The sequence below is a fragment of the Gobio gobio genome (genome assembly GCF_949357685.1).
Source record: "Gobio gobio genome assembly, chromosome: 22".
In the NCBI taxonomy this organism is placed as follows: Eukaryota; Metazoa; Chordata; class Actinopteri; order Cypriniformes; family Gobionidae; genus Gobio; species Gobio gobio.
The window spans coordinates 43,638,787-43,655,790 of record NC_137118.1 but is presented as its reverse complement, the minus strand read 5'-3'; the positions used below and the strand labels follow the sequence as shown (position 1 = coordinate 43,655,790).

At 36.1% G+C, this 17,004-nt stretch overlaps 2 protein-coding genes across 4 annotated transcripts in view; one reads left to right on the top strand and one right to left on the bottom strand.

Annotated features, from left to right (window-relative positions):
* The first annotated feature begins 474 nt into the window (after window positions 1-474).
* On the top strand, window positions 475-14,097 carry oclna (occludin a). 2 transcript variants are annotated; one of them, XM_079805102.1, is made up of 9 exons: window positions 475-583; window positions 968-1,027; window positions 2,705-3,341; window positions 3,440-3,607; window positions 7,761-7,888; window positions 9,321-9,503; window positions 9,586-9,757; window positions 11,112-11,153; window positions 11,242-14,097. In XM_079805102.1, exons 2-9 carry the CDS (start codon window positions 969-971, stop codon window positions 11,335-11,337), a joined length of 1,485 nt encoding a protein of 494 aa, XP_079661228.1. In that variant the 5' UTR covers window positions 475-583; window position 968; the 3' UTR covers window positions 11,338-14,097. The 2 variants fall into 2 exon arrangements, 1 of the variants encoding a protein (XP_079661228.1); XR_013815610.1 differs by having other exon boundaries at window positions 532-583; window positions 9,615-9,757; window positions 11,242-11,995.
* The window catches only part of erap1a (endoplasmic reticulum aminopeptidase 1a), a 20,795-nt gene continuing 17,810 nt past the window's right edge, over window positions 14,020-17,004 (bottom strand). For both annotated transcript variants that reach the window (XM_079805081.1, XM_079805082.1), the window contains exons 16-18: window positions 16,043-16,183; window positions 15,871-15,952; window positions 14,020-14,629 (exon numbers count right to left, since the gene is read on the bottom strand). In XM_079805081.1, coding sequence (XP_079661207.1) covers window positions 14,471-14,629; window positions 15,871-15,952; window positions 16,043-16,183 — 382 coding nt within the window. In that variant the 3' untranslated portion in view covers window positions 14,020-14,470. The remainder of the gene's footprint in view (window positions 14,630-15,870; window positions 15,953-16,042; window positions 16,184-17,004) is intronic.

Here is a 17,004-nt window from a genome sequence, read left to right as displayed (position 1 = left end):
CTCACTATGTAGGGAACCATTTAAAGACCATTTAAAGTGTGTACAGTTGCAAGTAAGAGTTCAAAGCTAAATCATATCTGCAACAGTGGCCATATACATGTCACCACACCTCTGTTAACTTGCGTGTTTATTATGGCAGACTCATACTTTAGATGTCTATCCTGATACCAGACGATCCCTCTCTATGGGTGTGTTTCAAAATCTAGTATGCTGTCTATCTAGACAGCATGTTTAGGTGCCATATGCATTGAAAATTATTGTGAGGCATTATAAACTTGTAGAGTAGCGTATATCATTTTAATGCGCATGAAGCTGTTTGTCTACGTAGGCAGCTCACTAGGTTTTGAGACACCATATACCCCTCCCCTCTCTCTCTCTCTCTCTCTCTCTCTCTCTCTCTCTCTCTCTCTCTCTCTCTCTCTCTCTCTCTCTCTCTCTCTCTCTCTCTCTCTCTCTCTCTCTCTCTCTCTCTCTCTCTCTCTGTGGGTGTGGGTGTGGGAGGGGTTTAATCATCTTAAGGGCAGGTTGTTTGTCTCACCTGAACATTGACACAAGGAATATCGGTGCGCGAGAACACAAACAGGTGAGAGTGAAACTACAACATACAGTTTATAATATAAACCATACTATAATCATAATTGTATATATCAGCCTTTATAGCCTATCTGCGTTGATCGACAAGCATTGAGATTTACTTCAGAAACAACTCAATCGCATTTCCGCCCATTTTGTTATTGAAGAGTCTCAGAATCTGTCGCTCTCCACTATTATATTTCTATTAAATATGATATTATATTTTTGTACAGCGTTTTACGCACTAATAGTAACTTTAATTGTTCTCCTTTCAGTCATAATGACGATTGGGGTTTAGTGGAAAATGTCTAAATTTAAGTGGATATGGTTTAAAATAATTTTTTTATTTTATACTCCGTGTATTTATTAAAATGCATGTTTTGTCTGTTTTCAGAATGTCTTCGAAGCCGCACGGGAGTCCTCCGCCCTATGATTATGGTACTGAGGTTGGATAGTAAGTGTTGAGTTTCACCTCAGAGTTTCTCTGGATAAAGTTACAAAATTTCGTTGACCTTTGTCTTTGAAAATAAGTACATAAATAAATAAAGGGCTCCGGCTTGGAGTATGTGTTCCCATATATTGGTATCAGCCAATATTAACTTTTTTCAGCAAGTAGCCAGTATTGTATTTTTTTTTTTATTGTATTTTTCAACCATTTTCAAAAGTACTTAAGTACTGGGAATGCCAATCATTATTGTTGTTGTTGCTGGTAACCAAAATGATAGGACAGTATCAGTAAATCTCGTTTTGTTTTTAAGCAGTTTACCATTCACTATAGAGCTTTGGAAATTGTACAACACAATTCATTGATTTAAATATGCTATGTAAAAAAAAAAGAAAAGAAAAAGAAAATCGTGACACCAATAAACGCACAGATATGTCATCTATCATTCTATCTATCGTTCTATCCCTCTATTGTTATCTCTCTCTCTGTCGTTCTATCCATCTATTTTTTTCTTTCTATCATCCTATACTTCTAACATTCTATCCCTCTATCTATCATTCTACCCATCTAATGTTCTATCCCTCTATCCTTCTATCCCTCTAACGTTCTATCTATTGTTTGCTCATTCTGTCATTTTATCCATCTATCGTTCTCTCCCTCTAACATTCTATCCCTCTATCGTTCTATCCTTCTAACATTCTATCTATCGTTCTCTCGTTCTGTCATTTTATCCATCTATCATTCTATCTATTGTTCTCTCCCTCCAACGTTCAATCCCTTTAACATTCTATCTATCAATCTCTCGTTCTGTCATTTTATCCATCTATCGTTCTATCTATTGTTCTCTCCCTCCAACGTTCTATCCATCGTTCTCTCGTTCTGTCATTTTTTCCATCTATCGTTTTATCATTTGTTCTCTCCCTCCAACGTTCTATCCTTCGTTCTCTCGTTCTGTAATTTTTTCCATCTATCGTTTTATCATTTGTTCTCTCCCTCCAACGTTCTATCCCTCTATCTATCGTTCTATCCCTCTAACATTCTATCCTTCGTTCTCTCGTTCTGTCATTATATCCATCTATCGTTCTATCTATTGTTCTCTCCCTCCAACGTTCTATCCTTCGTTCTCTCGTTCTGTAATTTTTTCCATCTATCATTCTATCTATTGTTCTCTCCCTCCAACGTTCTATCCTTCGTTCTCTCGTTCTGTAATTTTTTCCATCTATCGTTTTATCATTTGTTCTCTCCCTCCAACGTTCTATCCCTCTATCTATCGTTCTATCCCTCTAACATTCTATCCTTCGTTCTCTCGTTCTGTCATTATATCCATCTATCGTTCTATCTATTGTTCTCTCCCTCCAATGTTCTATCCCTCTAACATTCTATCTATCGTTCTCTCGTTCTGTCATTATATCCATCTATCGTTTTATCATTTGTTCTCTCCCTCCAATGTTCTATCCCTCTAACATTCTATCTCTCGTTCTCTCGTTCTGTCATCTATCGTTTTATCATGTGTTATGCCCCCTTTTAAAAAATGTAACATTCAATGGTTGGATTTGTCCATATTTGACTCAAACACGGGTTGAAACAACGCAGCATTTTTTAGAGTATTGGTCATAACATAAAAATATATGTCATATGTATTGTTTTGTGTCCCTAAACGGAGTGTTCTCAACATTTTCTCTCCAGTAATGTTGCCCCACAGCCTGCGTACTCGTACTACCCTGACGATGAGCTCCAGCATTTCTACCGCTGGACGTCTCCGCCGGGCATCATAAAGATCATGTGTGTGATGTCGGTCATCCTCTGCGTGGGCATCTTCGTATGTGTGGCCTCCACTCTGGCCTGGGATACCGATCCTGGAGCGGCTGGATTCGGAAGCTATGGAGGAGGTTCTTATGGAAGCTCCTACGGCTCCTACGGCGGCGGTATGGGCATGGGCGGCTATGGGGGGGGAGGTGGATACGGTTATGGGATCCTAGGATCTCAGAACGACCCCAGGCAAGGGAAGGGTTTCATGATCGCTATGGCGATCATCACCTTCATCGTTCTGCTCGTCATCTTCATCATGATCATCTCGCACCAGAAAGTGTCCCAGGGCAGGAAGTTTTACTTGGGCGTCATCATCACCAGCGCCATCATGGCCTTTCTCATGTTGATTGCCACCATAGTCTACCTGGTGACGATTTACCCAATGGCCCAGTCGTCCGGAAGTGTTCAGTTTAATCAAGTGTACGCCATGTGTGCCGCTTACCAGCAGCCGCAGATGTCGGGTGCGTTCGTCAATCAATATCTGTATCACTACTGCGTCGTGGATCCTCAGGAGGTGAGCATAATAGTGTGTTCTTATAAAACGTACTCTAGTAACTGTAAATGATGGACAAGTTTAATCAAAGCAGTGTCCTTTTTCTGTCTCTCATCCAGGCAATCGCTCTTGTTTTGGGCTTTATTGTCACCGCGGCCCTCATTATCGTCATGGTTTTTGCCATTAAAACCCGTCAAAGGATCAATTATCATGGAAAGGACAACATCCTATGGCGCCGCGTCAAAGAAATCGGAGACCAAAACTCACCGCAGGATGTGGAGGATTGGGTGAGTACGAAAATCATTGTTCAGGAGAATCAATGCAGTTACATTACCGGATAGTTCACCCAAAAATTTACATTTTGTCATTTACACAACAAAGATATTTTTGAAGAATGTCAGGTAACCAGACAGTTGATGGGCTCCATTGACTTCCATAGTAGGAAAAAAAAATACTGCGTAAGTCAATGGGGTCCATTAATTGTTTGTTTATACGACATTCTTCAAAATATCTTCCTTTGTGTTCAGCAGAAGAAGGTTTGGAACAACTTGAGGGTGAGTAAATGATGAAAGAATTACATTTTTTTGGGTGAACTATCCCTTTAAAGTATCATTTTTCTCCTTGGGTGCAAACATATCTCAAACTAGGCAATAGTTGTCATAGAGTAAGAGTCTAGTCTAGAGATATTAAATGAATGTGGATTGCAGATAAGATAATTTGATGAGGAATGTTTGCGTTCATTTTGACTTGAGATTGCAGAGATTTGCATCTTGGCAAATGGGAGCGCAGTTTGAGACATTGTTGAGATCTTTTGTGAAACTCTAGAGGAGAAACGTGAGATTACAGGGTCTTTGTTCCTCAAGAGGAAATACTAGGGAAATTGTGATCTTCAGTACTGGAAAAGTCACAGAAATTTGTATAAATACAAAATAAATCAAGTATATTAATTAAATTTATAAATAAGAATCTTAATTATTTTTAATCTTAACAAATATTAGCCTGGGAAGTGTCATGGAAATTCTTATCGTTTTGAATATATAATATAAATTCTTATAAATTATAAATACAAAATAAATAAAGTGTATGAATTAAATTATAAATAGAAATCATACAATTATTTTTAATCCTAACAAAAATTAGCCTGGGAAGTGTCATGGAAATTCATATAATTTAAAATAAATAAATACATATATGTTAAAATAAATTATAAATACTAAATAAATAATACATATATGAATTAAAATACATTTTATATCAAATAAAAAACTTAAAATAATTTTGAATCTTCGCATATTAAAGTGTCATGATGATAAAATCTGATGAAGTCATGAAGTCAAATCTGAAATATTTAATTGGCTAGAAATTGCTTTTCGTGAGCAGAAACGATATAATCAACATGTTACAAAATCTGTATATCCAGTTATCACAAACAAATACACTGTCAAAAATTATATTTTCAAGATTATTGGAGTACGTTTTTCAAGAAAATACCATTTCAGTACAGAATTTCACGTTTAATTAAATGTGTTGCTTTCCGTTTCTTTGTAACTATTTGAAATTTACTAGCAAATTTAAATTAATCCTACAGCATTTTTTCCTGTGTGGAAGATTCATGTAAATATACAGGTCAGAAAGTGCAGAAACGCTGAAAATATGAGAAAGTGAGGTCTCCATTGAGTTTCCTAGAGGAGGCCATTCAAGTATTGGAGATTTCCTTTGTCCTACTCTTAGTCGTCTATTGTGACTTGAACGACTATAATTTGGCCTTTCCCATACAGAAGGTCTATTCTACTCGAGATGGAGTAAATATCAGAGTAAATTCTACACCTGTGCTCATTTCTGTCACCAAACAAAGAGTTCTTTAACTTCCTCCAGTCTCCTCGCAGCACAAACCTGTTTATCTCTGGCAGTCTCAGGGGAAATGACAGTATGGTTTTGAATATAGGTGGCCTGTGTGGTTTTCAATCTCTTTTAATTTGCTGAAGGTGGAAAGACCTGTTTGTGTGTCGCCTGGTGGTTGGGGGAGGGCAGCGCTCGCCGTTGGTTTCTGGGTGTGGTTTGTTGTGACAGTTTCGCTCACATATATGTGCTAGACATTTTAATGGTGCCTAAGAGAGGCCTCATTTTCTTTATGCAAAATACCTTTTTGTCCTTTTGATTTTGGGCCATTTTGGCAAATGTTCAGTGGATAAATGTCATGTTTTCACGTTTTTATGTTGGAATTCAGTTCAGTACTGGATCGTTTGCTCAGGGCGGACTGGTTCAACCAGAAACTCAAACTTATGTGGAGCAACAGACATGTTGTTTTCCTCTCAGGAATTGCTGCGGTTCACATTCAACCGTGTTTTTCTAGGAATAAAAGCAAGAAATGATGAGTCTTTTACATATGTTCTATAGTATTTGTTGACTCCCTCAGGATAGGCGTGTTGAAACACGCCTGCCGTATGCACCTTGCACCTAAGAATCCACTCAGAGCGCCATTTGAGTGAATCGCACAAAAACTGTCCACAAATGTTCACTTCTGATGACACAAGCACGTCCCCCTGATGATATAAATAGTCTTGTTTTTATTACTGCAATGGGCGGAAAATAGTGCAATTTGTAATGTGCAATTGTGTAATTACACCTATCATGGTAGAACTTGTTGTGGGTGGGTGTGTGTGTGTGCGAGCGTGCGCGTGTGTTTATATACATATATTAGGGGTGTAACGATGCCCTCATGTCACGATTCAATACATATCTTGATACTGAACTCATTATTTAAAATGCTAAATTTGGTGTTACGTTGGGGTGGAAATGGCTTGGACTTGGTGCTGGTAACCCAATGCACAAGTCAAGTCAACTTTATTTATATAGCGCTTTTAACAATGTAGATTGTTTCAAAGCAGCTTTACAGTGTTAAACAGGAAAATAATGCAGCATAATTTTATTCAGCTGTATAGCCAGTGACAGTGGTAACTCCAGAATACAAATATTCATGATTCTGAAGCAATTCATAAAAAATAATGTAGGCCACTTTTTACTGGTGACATTATCAGAACCCACAAATATCCCCCCATTGCATAATTATACATGATATTCAACATTATATATAGTAGTTTAATGTTGTATTGATGCTAAAACTCTGAAACTTGAATTTTTATTATCAGTGATTTTCATTTTGGGTGAACTATACACAATATCCATGCGATCTATTGCTACACCTCTAATGTGTAGGGATGTTTAAAAGGTCTTCATACTCATGATTTGACATTATTCAGTGTAAGCCATCCATTACTAACAGCTCTTGTTGGTCTTCTCTGAGGAGACGAGCCAAAACGTTTGGATGAGAAAATAACTGACAATACAAACAAAAATCACAAGCTCATTTAATAAGTGAGTACATGATGTTTGATTAGGCTATCTAACAATTTTGGAAAAAAATATAGAAAAACAACTGTGACATGATTTTAATAAATAACATGTTAATGTAAATTATTATTTAAATACTATAGGCCTATTGGTTGCTTGTTGGTAATGTTTGGTAAATTGCGTCCCATTAACCCAAATATTGTGTGAACATAAATATACATTGTACTAAAATACCACATTTTAGACGTGTGTAAACTTTCTGAAAGATGCAAAGAAAATAACATGTAATATAACACACACACACACACACACACACACACACACACACACACACACACACACACACACACACACACACACACACACACACACACACACACACACACACACACACACACACACACAGTAGTGGGTAAAAGTGATGTCCTGCCTTTAGGGAAATTCACATCTTCGCACTTTATCCAAATATAATAATTATTTTTTTTTTTGCATATTGCGTAGTTATGCTTTGAGTCTATTGTTTTGTTTGTGATAACACATGGCCTGTCATACAAAGAAATTATGAACGCATGCAAAAACGAGAAAACCAACAAAATATTTCTAACTGATTATGTTGTAGCCAATGTGAGCTTTTAGTTTTTTATGCATGTTTTTTGCATCGAAAAATACAACCTGTAGCTGAATTTTGCCTTTTTTGCCAAATAATTTTGTCAGATAAATACCTTTAACCAAATGTAGAAATATTTAAAAAAATATAAAACATTCTCATATTTTGGGGGTTGAATTGAATTGAATTGGGGACAAATATCCCCTCCATACATCACTTTGGGCCTCTACTGTATTCATATATTTATCATTTTTATTAAATGTATTATTTTTATTCTATTTTCACTTTGCAATGATGAGAATTTGGGGGGTGGGGATGGATTGAATAGTTGTTGTTTTTTTATTGTTGTGATTGTTAACCCTTGTGCACTGTTGGATTTCTGGTTACACCCCTTATGGTCCGGGTCAAAGGTTTAATAATGTTGCAGTACAAACCGATCTCAAGAGTCTTTTTCTCTCTCTCTCTCTCTCTCTCTCTCTCAGGTAAATGATGTGAATGGAGTCCCTGATCCGCTGCTGGCTGCCTATCCCGTAAAGTTCGGAGGGTCTAGAAATGATCTAGATGACAACAGCACCAGTTATGACAAACCTCCCCGCAGTGAAAGTCCTGTGTGAGTTTCTGCATCTGATTCCAGTATAGTTTGAAATCTGTGAAATCCAATTTAAAAGAACTGTTTTCTATTGTAATATATTTTAAAATATAATTTATTTCTGTGACGAAAGCTGAATTTTCAGCATCATAACTCCAGTCTTCAGTGTCACATGATCCTTCACAAATCATAATATGATTATTTGCTGCTCGAGAAATATTTCTGATTATCATCAATGAACACAGTTGTGCGGCTTCATATTTTAGAGACAACTGTGATGCATTTTTTCCAGGATTCTATGATGAATAGAAAGTACAGAAGAACAGCATTCATCTGAAATGAAAATATTTTGTCACTTATGATCAATATCATTGCTCAGTAGTATTATGAAAAGTACTTATTTCTTTCCAGAAAGAATCGTATTGACCCCAAACTTTTGAATTTGTATAATTTATTATTATTTAAAACTAATTGCATAATAATTTTAATAATACTATTTATTATTGTTATTATCATTATTAAAATGAGCATAAATACAGTACAAGAAATAGGAATGTGGTGTATACATTTAAATGATAAATGATCAATTTGATAAAAAAAAATGAGGTGTTTCCTCCAAGGAGGGCAGGCATGAGAAATTGGATGAGAAAATAATCCATATAAAAAAAAGAAAAAAAAAAAAGCAAATATTACAAAATGTGACGTTAAAAAGTGTATAAATCACTTGTTTTATTAAAGTAACACTGCCCAACAGCGACACCCGCAGGTAAAGTCTCTCGTGCCTCCCCTGCATGTAGTGGGGTTGAGAATGAATGGGGGGAAACGTCATGTGAGAGGAGGCGATCTCATTATGATTGGATATGATCGGTTATAATCGCTATATGATCGGTTCGTGCGATAAATCCCGACTCTTGATTTCGTGCGCATTCTCGATCAATCTAAATGAACAAAATGGTGTCAATGGCAAGACTAATTATAAAGTAAATGGCTCCGCCTCTCAGATATCACCACTTATTAAAGATACATCTTCGTGTCTGTGACCAGTGTTTACCGAGCTTTGATGACTGATCCGAAAGAACAGCTGAACATCAGTTCACAAATCAAATCTATTGTGTGAGATTAATTAAATGAGGACAGACTTGCAGAACCGGTCGTGCAGTTGCACTAAATAAAGATTTGTCAGACGTTGCGCAACAGAAGGGAAGTTTTCTCATTCTTTCACTTCCTCGTTTCAGTGTTGCTCTCGGGTTTGAGTCATTTCTGTATAATGTGTGTTTTGGAGACGAATGACCATTGTCAGCATGACGAACACCTCCGCTATCTGTACTAGTGCTTTCCTAACAGTAGATACAGTGACGACTCTGTGGAGGAATGAAAACTATGCGCTGTGAGAAAGTGGCTTGTTTGCATGATGTATTGGTCTTGATTATTAGCTCATGTTTGTGTTGTTCAGGGAGATTCGGCATGAGCTGCCCGTCCGTAGTTCATTCCCGCTGAGCAGCGGATCTGAGATGAGCAGCTCTGCAGGACGGCCCAAGAAACGGCGCGCTCGACGGCCACGCACCGCCGACGGACGGGACCCTGACGCAGACTACGCCTCCTCTGGAGATGAGCTGGATGATGAGGACTTCTTCAGGTGGGTTTGCTGCTGGCATCATGCGCTTTGAGGTTATGGTGTAAAATGGCGCTCTGAACGTGCTCTGGTTTTGATTCGACAGTGAATTCCCTCCCATTGCTAATAATGCAGAGAGAGAAGATTACAAACACCTGTTTGATAAGGACCATCAGGAGTACAAGGAGCTGCAGGCGGAGCTGGACCAGATCAACAAGCGTCTGGCGGACGTGGACCGAGAGCTGGACGATCTGCAGGAGGGCAGTCCTCAGTTCCTGGTACAGTCTCATTACTGACTATTGTTATTATTATTATTAGCATAAAGGCAGTACAAGAAACGGGATTCTGATATGGACATTTAAACATTTCAATGTCAATCTAAATTATACATTTCATTTAAAATAATATTCTTCAGTTCACAGTCTTTTAGATTCAATGATGACCATTTCTGAGAATTAATAAGTACTAAAATACTATTTTATATTATTATTATTATACAATACAAATGTTATATATTTATAATAATGATAATTATTATTATAAAAATGTTCAATAATATTTCTTGTGCTGTCATTATGCTAATTTGAATATCATGTGTACATTTAATATTATGAATATATTATATAATATCATATAATAAAATGTTATATATTTATAAGTATTATACAATTATTTCAGCAATATTAATAAATATTATTTGTATTGTCACTATACTAATGACTGTAAATTTAATATTATATTTTTTATAGTAAAATATTATATATTTATAATATAAATAATAACAACTATATTTATATACTTGCTAAATAATAAGTCTTATGATGTTATTTCAATAATAATAATAATAATATTTCTTGTATGGTCATTATGCTAAATTGTGTAAATGTGTAAATTTAATAATGTGATTGTTTTATATAATCCAATTTTATATATTTGCTCATTTTAATGTGTACATTTAATAGCATTATTATTATACTTTATATAATACAAAGTTATATATTTATAATAAGTATTATTATTAAATTATTTTAATAACATTAATAATATAATAATATTTTTTTGTACTGTCATTATGCTAATTTTAAAGACAGTGATGTGTAAAATTAATATTATATTTAATATAATAAAATGTTATATTAATGTTATATTATGTTAAATGTAATAATAAATAATAATAATAATAAAATATATCTTATTTCATTTGTAATTTTGCTCAGTTCAATATGATTGTGTAAATTTTATATTATGATAATATGTTATATAATAATGTTATATAGTTATAAAAAGTATTAATAATAATAATCAATTTCAATAATATTAATAATAATAATTATTATTATTTCTTGTACCGTTATGCTACTTTTAATGATTATTTGTGAATGTAAAAATAATACATTAAAAAAATGTATTTTGAAAGTAAAACTTATTTTAAATTGTGTCTATTAATCTTAAGAATTTTTTTTAAATTTGAAATAAGACTGAATATGAGGTGTGTAAGATTCACCTGTTTGGTGCATGTCTTGTTGAACGTTCCTGTCCGTTACACTGTATTATTTGTAAATAATTAACGTTAACATGGGAAAGTTGGAGCCACTGCTCTCTTTGCTGACTTCAGTCGTTCTCTTGAAACAGGACGCCATGGACGAGTACAACGCACTCAAAGACAAAAAGAGGGTAAGAATGAGCTGAATCCTGGTTTTCTCACAGAAACCGGCAACAGCGAAGGACGTTATCTGATGCACATTTCCCACTGTCTTTGCAGAGCGGAGATTACCAGGTGAGGAAGAAGAGGTGCAAGCACCTGAAGGCCAAACTAAACCACATCAAAAAGATGGTCAGCGATTATGACCGCAGATGAGGAAAGAGCTACTGGACGGAGATGTGTCCAGACGTGTGGCTCATTGCCATTCATGAGCTGGGCTGTGCTGCTTGCTGGACATTTGATTGCTATAATGCATGTAAATATTCAAGGCATTCTGAGGCATGTTGCTCAGTGCAATATTTCCCCAGAATCCTTCATGACCCAGATGGAATATCAGGTTTAACTAATGTCCAAATCCTCATTTGTTTGTTGTAGTTCCAGAAGTCTGATTAGCTGTTACAGATTTAACATGAACTTGTTGTTTCAGTACAACAGTGTTTTTTCTGTCTGTGTGTGTTTTTTTTAAATAGTTATTTACATGTAAATGTGCCAAATAATTTTTACCAGGTGGGTGGTCTGAACTCTTGATAACGGTTTTCGTTTGTACTTAATCAAGCTGTGATCTGTTACAGATGAAAATTTAACAGATAGTCTTTTTAAGCTGTATTTATGCCATTTTACGAACTTTTTACATGCTGGTATGTAAATACATAATTTAAACGTTTAACCTTTTGATTATTCCTTTCATTGTTTTTGAACTTTAAATAAAATCATTTTTATTGACAATAAATGTGACTGTATAGATTTACCAGTAGGTCTACGTTAAGTGTTTGTGGTTTTTAAAAGTATGTCAATAAATCCACAAACTGTTATTAAACCCAGTTTCTTTTATTTTAGACCACAAAACAATGTCTTGACTGAGTGTCGTGTTTCATTTAGCACCGAGATTTTGACAACAGAAATTCTGCCGGAAATGAACGTGCTGTGTGGACGATATCGATTTGTCGTTTTTAAACGGTCTCCATTTTGATGAAACGACATCTTGACTTATAACGCTGTTTTCAGATTATACACAAAACTAAACCTTCTTTGTCGCACACATATCATCAAAAATATATTTTGACATATTTTGATATGAAGTCGTAGCTTTCAAATTCAAACAAATACCTTTTTGGCGCTCTTTAATGTGGCGTGACGGATTGCTGCGTCTCACGTGATCAGATCTCTTCTTACTATTTAAAATATGAATGAACATAAGGTATGTTGAAAGATACAGCACAACTGACTTCGTATCGTGTCGTGTTTCAATGGCAATAACATTTCTTGTAGGCTAAACCATATCCTCCAGAGAACCCCAAAAATATTTTATTCCCATGTTATGCCATTTCCTCAAGAGCAGGGGGTTTTCAAACTAGGGGTCCTCCAGAAGGAGTCCAGAGAGAAAATAGAAAATTCCAGAGAGTGAAAAGACCAAGCAAAAATTGATAAAGTCTACTGAACAATCTAACTGCTTAATTTCTAAATGTTTCTCTCCTTTCTTGCCGTATACTTTCCAGTATTGTGTATGTTTGCTTTGTATCTTTCTAGTGAGTTTCTCTCTCTATAGTCCCCTTTATCTCGCTCACTGGGGTTGTAAAGCGGTATTCTTTACGCAGTATGTAAGCTGCTTGCATTTATTGTGAAAGTTACAAATATTTTTTTTAGGCTATTGGAAATGTTCTTCTTAAAGGGATAGTTCACCCAAAAATGAAATTTCTGTCATTTACTCACCCTCAAGTTGTTCCAAACCTGTGTGAGTTTCTTTGTTCTGCTGAACACAAAAGAAGATATTTTGAAGACTGTTTGTAACAAAGCAGATAGCGCAAACACTGACTACCATAGTATTTTTTTTCCCTACTATGGTAGTCATTGGTTGCTCTATCTGCTTTGTAACAAACATTCTTCAAAATATCTTCTATAGCCAATTTAAGTTTGGAAACAATATGTTGTATTTATAATATCACACTATTTACAGTTTAACAGTTCAAATGTTTTTTCATACATAAAAAATATATACATTGATTTCAGTAAGGAGGTCCCTCATATAAGGTTAATCTTATTTGGGGGGCCATGGCATCATAAAGTTTGAAAACCCCTGCTCTAGAGGACACCAGGTACCATTTATTAAGAAAATTAAGACATAGCCTACTTTTATTTTCATTCAGTAATTTTTAGGTTTCAATCTTTTTTTAATCCAAACTTTGTATAAATATGATTTTCAACTTTTATGAAAGATATACCAATGATTTAATATACCATTTTACTTTTATGTAAACATGGCCATAAATGCCATTCCCATTCAATACAATGTATATACACTGTATCTAATTTGCATATTGTGTTCGTGTAGTGGGTATGGGAGTAATAATTGGGAATATTTTCATGAGTTATATTTCATAAGATGGATAAATAATTCATTTTCCTATTCACTTGTCTCCAGTCCTATTCCTGGCTCTCAGGAGGATGTGGTGCGTACTGCGTAATGCTACATTTACCTCAGAAAAGCCATTCAGTGTCCAGATCTTGATAGTCAACTGGAAAAAATTACTATAGAGGAGCATTTTGCTAAATATAAGCCCAAGCTTGTATTACATTATTTTTACTTTAACCTGTTCTTCAATATTAAATGTATTTGAATAAATCTGCCCTGAAAACAGGTGTTTATTGCAGGTGTTTAAACGTTAACAATGTTCAATCGTGATTATTATTAAAAACTGCCATGTGTGCAATTAAACCTGTGTGGAAACTTTAATATTATGGTAATGTACCAACTGACGGGTTCCTTATTTTACAACATTAGTTGAGATTTTTTTCCTTGAGAAAAAATGTACGTACTGTACCTGATACATACCCAAATTAATTAATATTGAATCGAATTGAATTTTGAATCCAAATCGAATTGTGAAATTTGTGTCCTAATAAAATCTGCCTTAGTTTAAATGGTTTTATATATGGCTTGGTTTTTATTTGAGTGTTGATTATTAAATTTGATAAACTGATTATCAATTAGACTGATAAATGAAAACTTTCATTTCAGTGTTTCTGCAAAAAACAAAACAAAAAACAAAATGGTGCATCACAACTTTCATTAAGTTGATATTTTGCATGAACATTTCACAGCTTCTTTAGGCACATTTTATTACGGCCGATTCAAATGTTGATGTTTAACATCCTGATATCAGAGCTGATTCAAGACCCTTCCTTCAGCCAAAAGCACTTCCAGTGTTAAGGCCCTTGTAAAGAGCCGCACCCAAGGCGAAACCTGTGCAGTCTGGGGTCACACACACACTTTCAAACGTCTCTAGAGTTGTCAGGACTCAATGACGGACTGACTGTCCAGCCAGGCTTTCAGTAGTGGGACGTTCCTGTCCATCCAGAGGATGTTCTGCTGGATTTTCTCCAGGGCCTGCTGGATGCTGCGGAGCCCAGAGCCCTGGTCCTGCGCTAGTGAACCGAAGAAAGTCTGAACCTACAGGAACACAAACAACTGCTTCATCAACAACTGACTTTCAGAACAGCTTTTTATATATCACTGATGTGATTTTCACATGTTTATCAAAAGTGAAATTATTTTCTCTAAATACTTGGTGGGGAATAAAAAACAAGAAATGGACAACAATTATTACAATGGTTCAATTGAGCTGTCACTATTTAACCAGTTGATTTAGTTTTTGGGACTACATGTGCTCATTTTCCATTCATACTTTAAAGGAACACTCCACTTTTTTTGAAAATAGGCTCATTTTACAAGTCCTCTAGAGTTAAATAGTTGAGTTTTAACGTTTTTGAATCCATTCAGCCGATCTTTGTATCTGGCGGCAGCACTTTTAGCATAGCTTAGCATACATCATTGATTCTGATCAGTCCATTAGCATCTCATTCAAAAAATGACCAAAGACACTTTCGATATTTTTCCTATTTAAAACTTGACTCTTCTACAGTTACATCGTGTGCTAAGACCAACTGAAAATGAAAAGTTGCGATTTTCTACACCTATATGGCTAGGAACTACTTTCTCATTCCTGCGTAATAGTCGCGGATCTTCACGGCCGTACCATGGCTGGAGCGGCGCAATGATATTACAGCGCCTGAAAGTAGTCCCCAGCTAGGTAACTTTCAATGTGACCGGCACTAAGTTCGTGTAGTTGCAGAGAAAGTTTCAGGCTTGCAGCCGACAAATTGTGTTGTGGATTCACCTGTGTGATTAGCCATGGTTCTGTGTTGTAAAGGGCTGTGATAGTAAGTCGAAGGTGTAACTACCACCATGTTTCACAGAATACCAACGAATCATTGCGCCGCTGCAGCCATGGTACGGCCGCGAAGATCCGCGACTATTACGCAGGAATGAGAAAGTAGTTCCTAGCCATATAGGTGTAGAAAATCGCAACTTTTCATTTTCAGTTGGTCTTAGCACACGATGTAACTGTAGAAGAGTCAAGTTTTAAATAGGAAAAATATTGAAAGTGTCTTTGGTCATTTTTTGAATGAGATGCTAATGGACTGATCAGAATCAATGATGTATGCTAAGCTATGCTAAAAGTGCTACCGCCAGATACAAAGATCGGCTGAATGGATTCAAAAACAGTAAAACTCAACTATTTAACTCTAGGGGACTTGTAAAATGAGCCTATTTTCAAAAAAAGTGGAGTGTTCCTTTAAGCAGGAAAATATATGTAAGAGTCACCAAAATTACAGATCAATCTAAAGTACCTCGTCAAGCATTTCTCTGGTGGAATACTGATCGGTCACTCCAACAGCCATGCGAGATATTGCAGATGAACCCAGATCAAACCTGAAATCAGGATTTAGATTCAGTACACCACTAATATTCACAATCTGTCATGTCATGTGTCAGGTCTTTAGACAGATATCTGCTACGCACTTTTTCACAAGTTTCCCCCAGTTGGTCTTCATGAACTCCCAGGCGAGTTTGAAGCCTTTTGGGTTTTTACTGACGGTGACGACCAGTGACGGCAGGTCTTGAGTTTTCATGATCTCTCCCTCAATGCTTCTTTCCAAAAGCCTAGACAGAGCGAGAAAGAAAAACACATCACACAGCAGGTTTAAGAATCAAGATCTTTATAAAAGTTGATGTATTATGTCCTTTAGTCTTGATGTTGTTTTTAGGCTCTACTAGAACAGGTTTTCCTGCTTGTATGTTCATTATTTTCCTCATATTCTCCATTGTTGCGGCTCCTCTCTTCCCATGCTGCGTTCCAGTTCATTTTTTTTATGCCCTTGACTTGCTAACTTCCCTCCGTCTCGTTCACTCGGATGTGTGTCATTGCTTACGTTGCATAGGTGCCCACTACTGGAGGAACATTTGCAATGGACTGAACTGGAACGTCCTAAGCCCTTGATACCTTGGAATCCACTATGGAGTTGATTTATTATTTATTTTTTTCCTTTATGAAATTATTAAATGCAGCATTCTATATGTATACAGGTGGGTTTGGGTTGTTTAACATGTTTAAAAAAATAATACAAATATCATAGAGTTGTTTGTGGTGGGGTAAATTAAACGCGATATGCGGTGACGTCACAATCGTGTTGCATTGTGGTATATGAAGCTGCCTGAAGTGTACATATGAAGTAGACTCGCTCCCTCGGTCAAAATCGAGGGAACAAGGGTCTGTCCATTTAAAACTTCCCTTGTCCACTTCACGAAGTGGAACGCACTTCAAAATGGTGGCGGGGATTCCCCCGAGGGGAAGTGCTTAGGGAAGTTCGCAAGTGCGTGTCTAAAACTGGAGTGGAACGCAGCACCAGTCTGTCAGTAACGCTCTGTTTAGTTCCTGTCTCTATGAAGCCCCTCCTTCTGAAAAGCACAATGTGCTCTGATTG

Bases quoted from the DNA above. Each gene is read 5' to 3' on its own strand.
- oclna (XM_079805102.1), top strand. From the start codon at position 969: ATGTCTTCGAAGCCGCACGGGAGTCCTCCGCCCTATGATTATGGTACT. The intron at 9,504-9,585 runs GTGGGTTTGCTG...TTGATTCGACAG, and splicing joins GATGATGAGGACTTCTTCAG to TGAATTCCCTCCCATTGCTA. The intron at 9,758-11,111 runs GTACAGTCTCAT...CTCTTGAAACAG, and splicing joins AGGGCAGTCCTCAGTTCCTG to GACGCCATGGACGAGTACAA.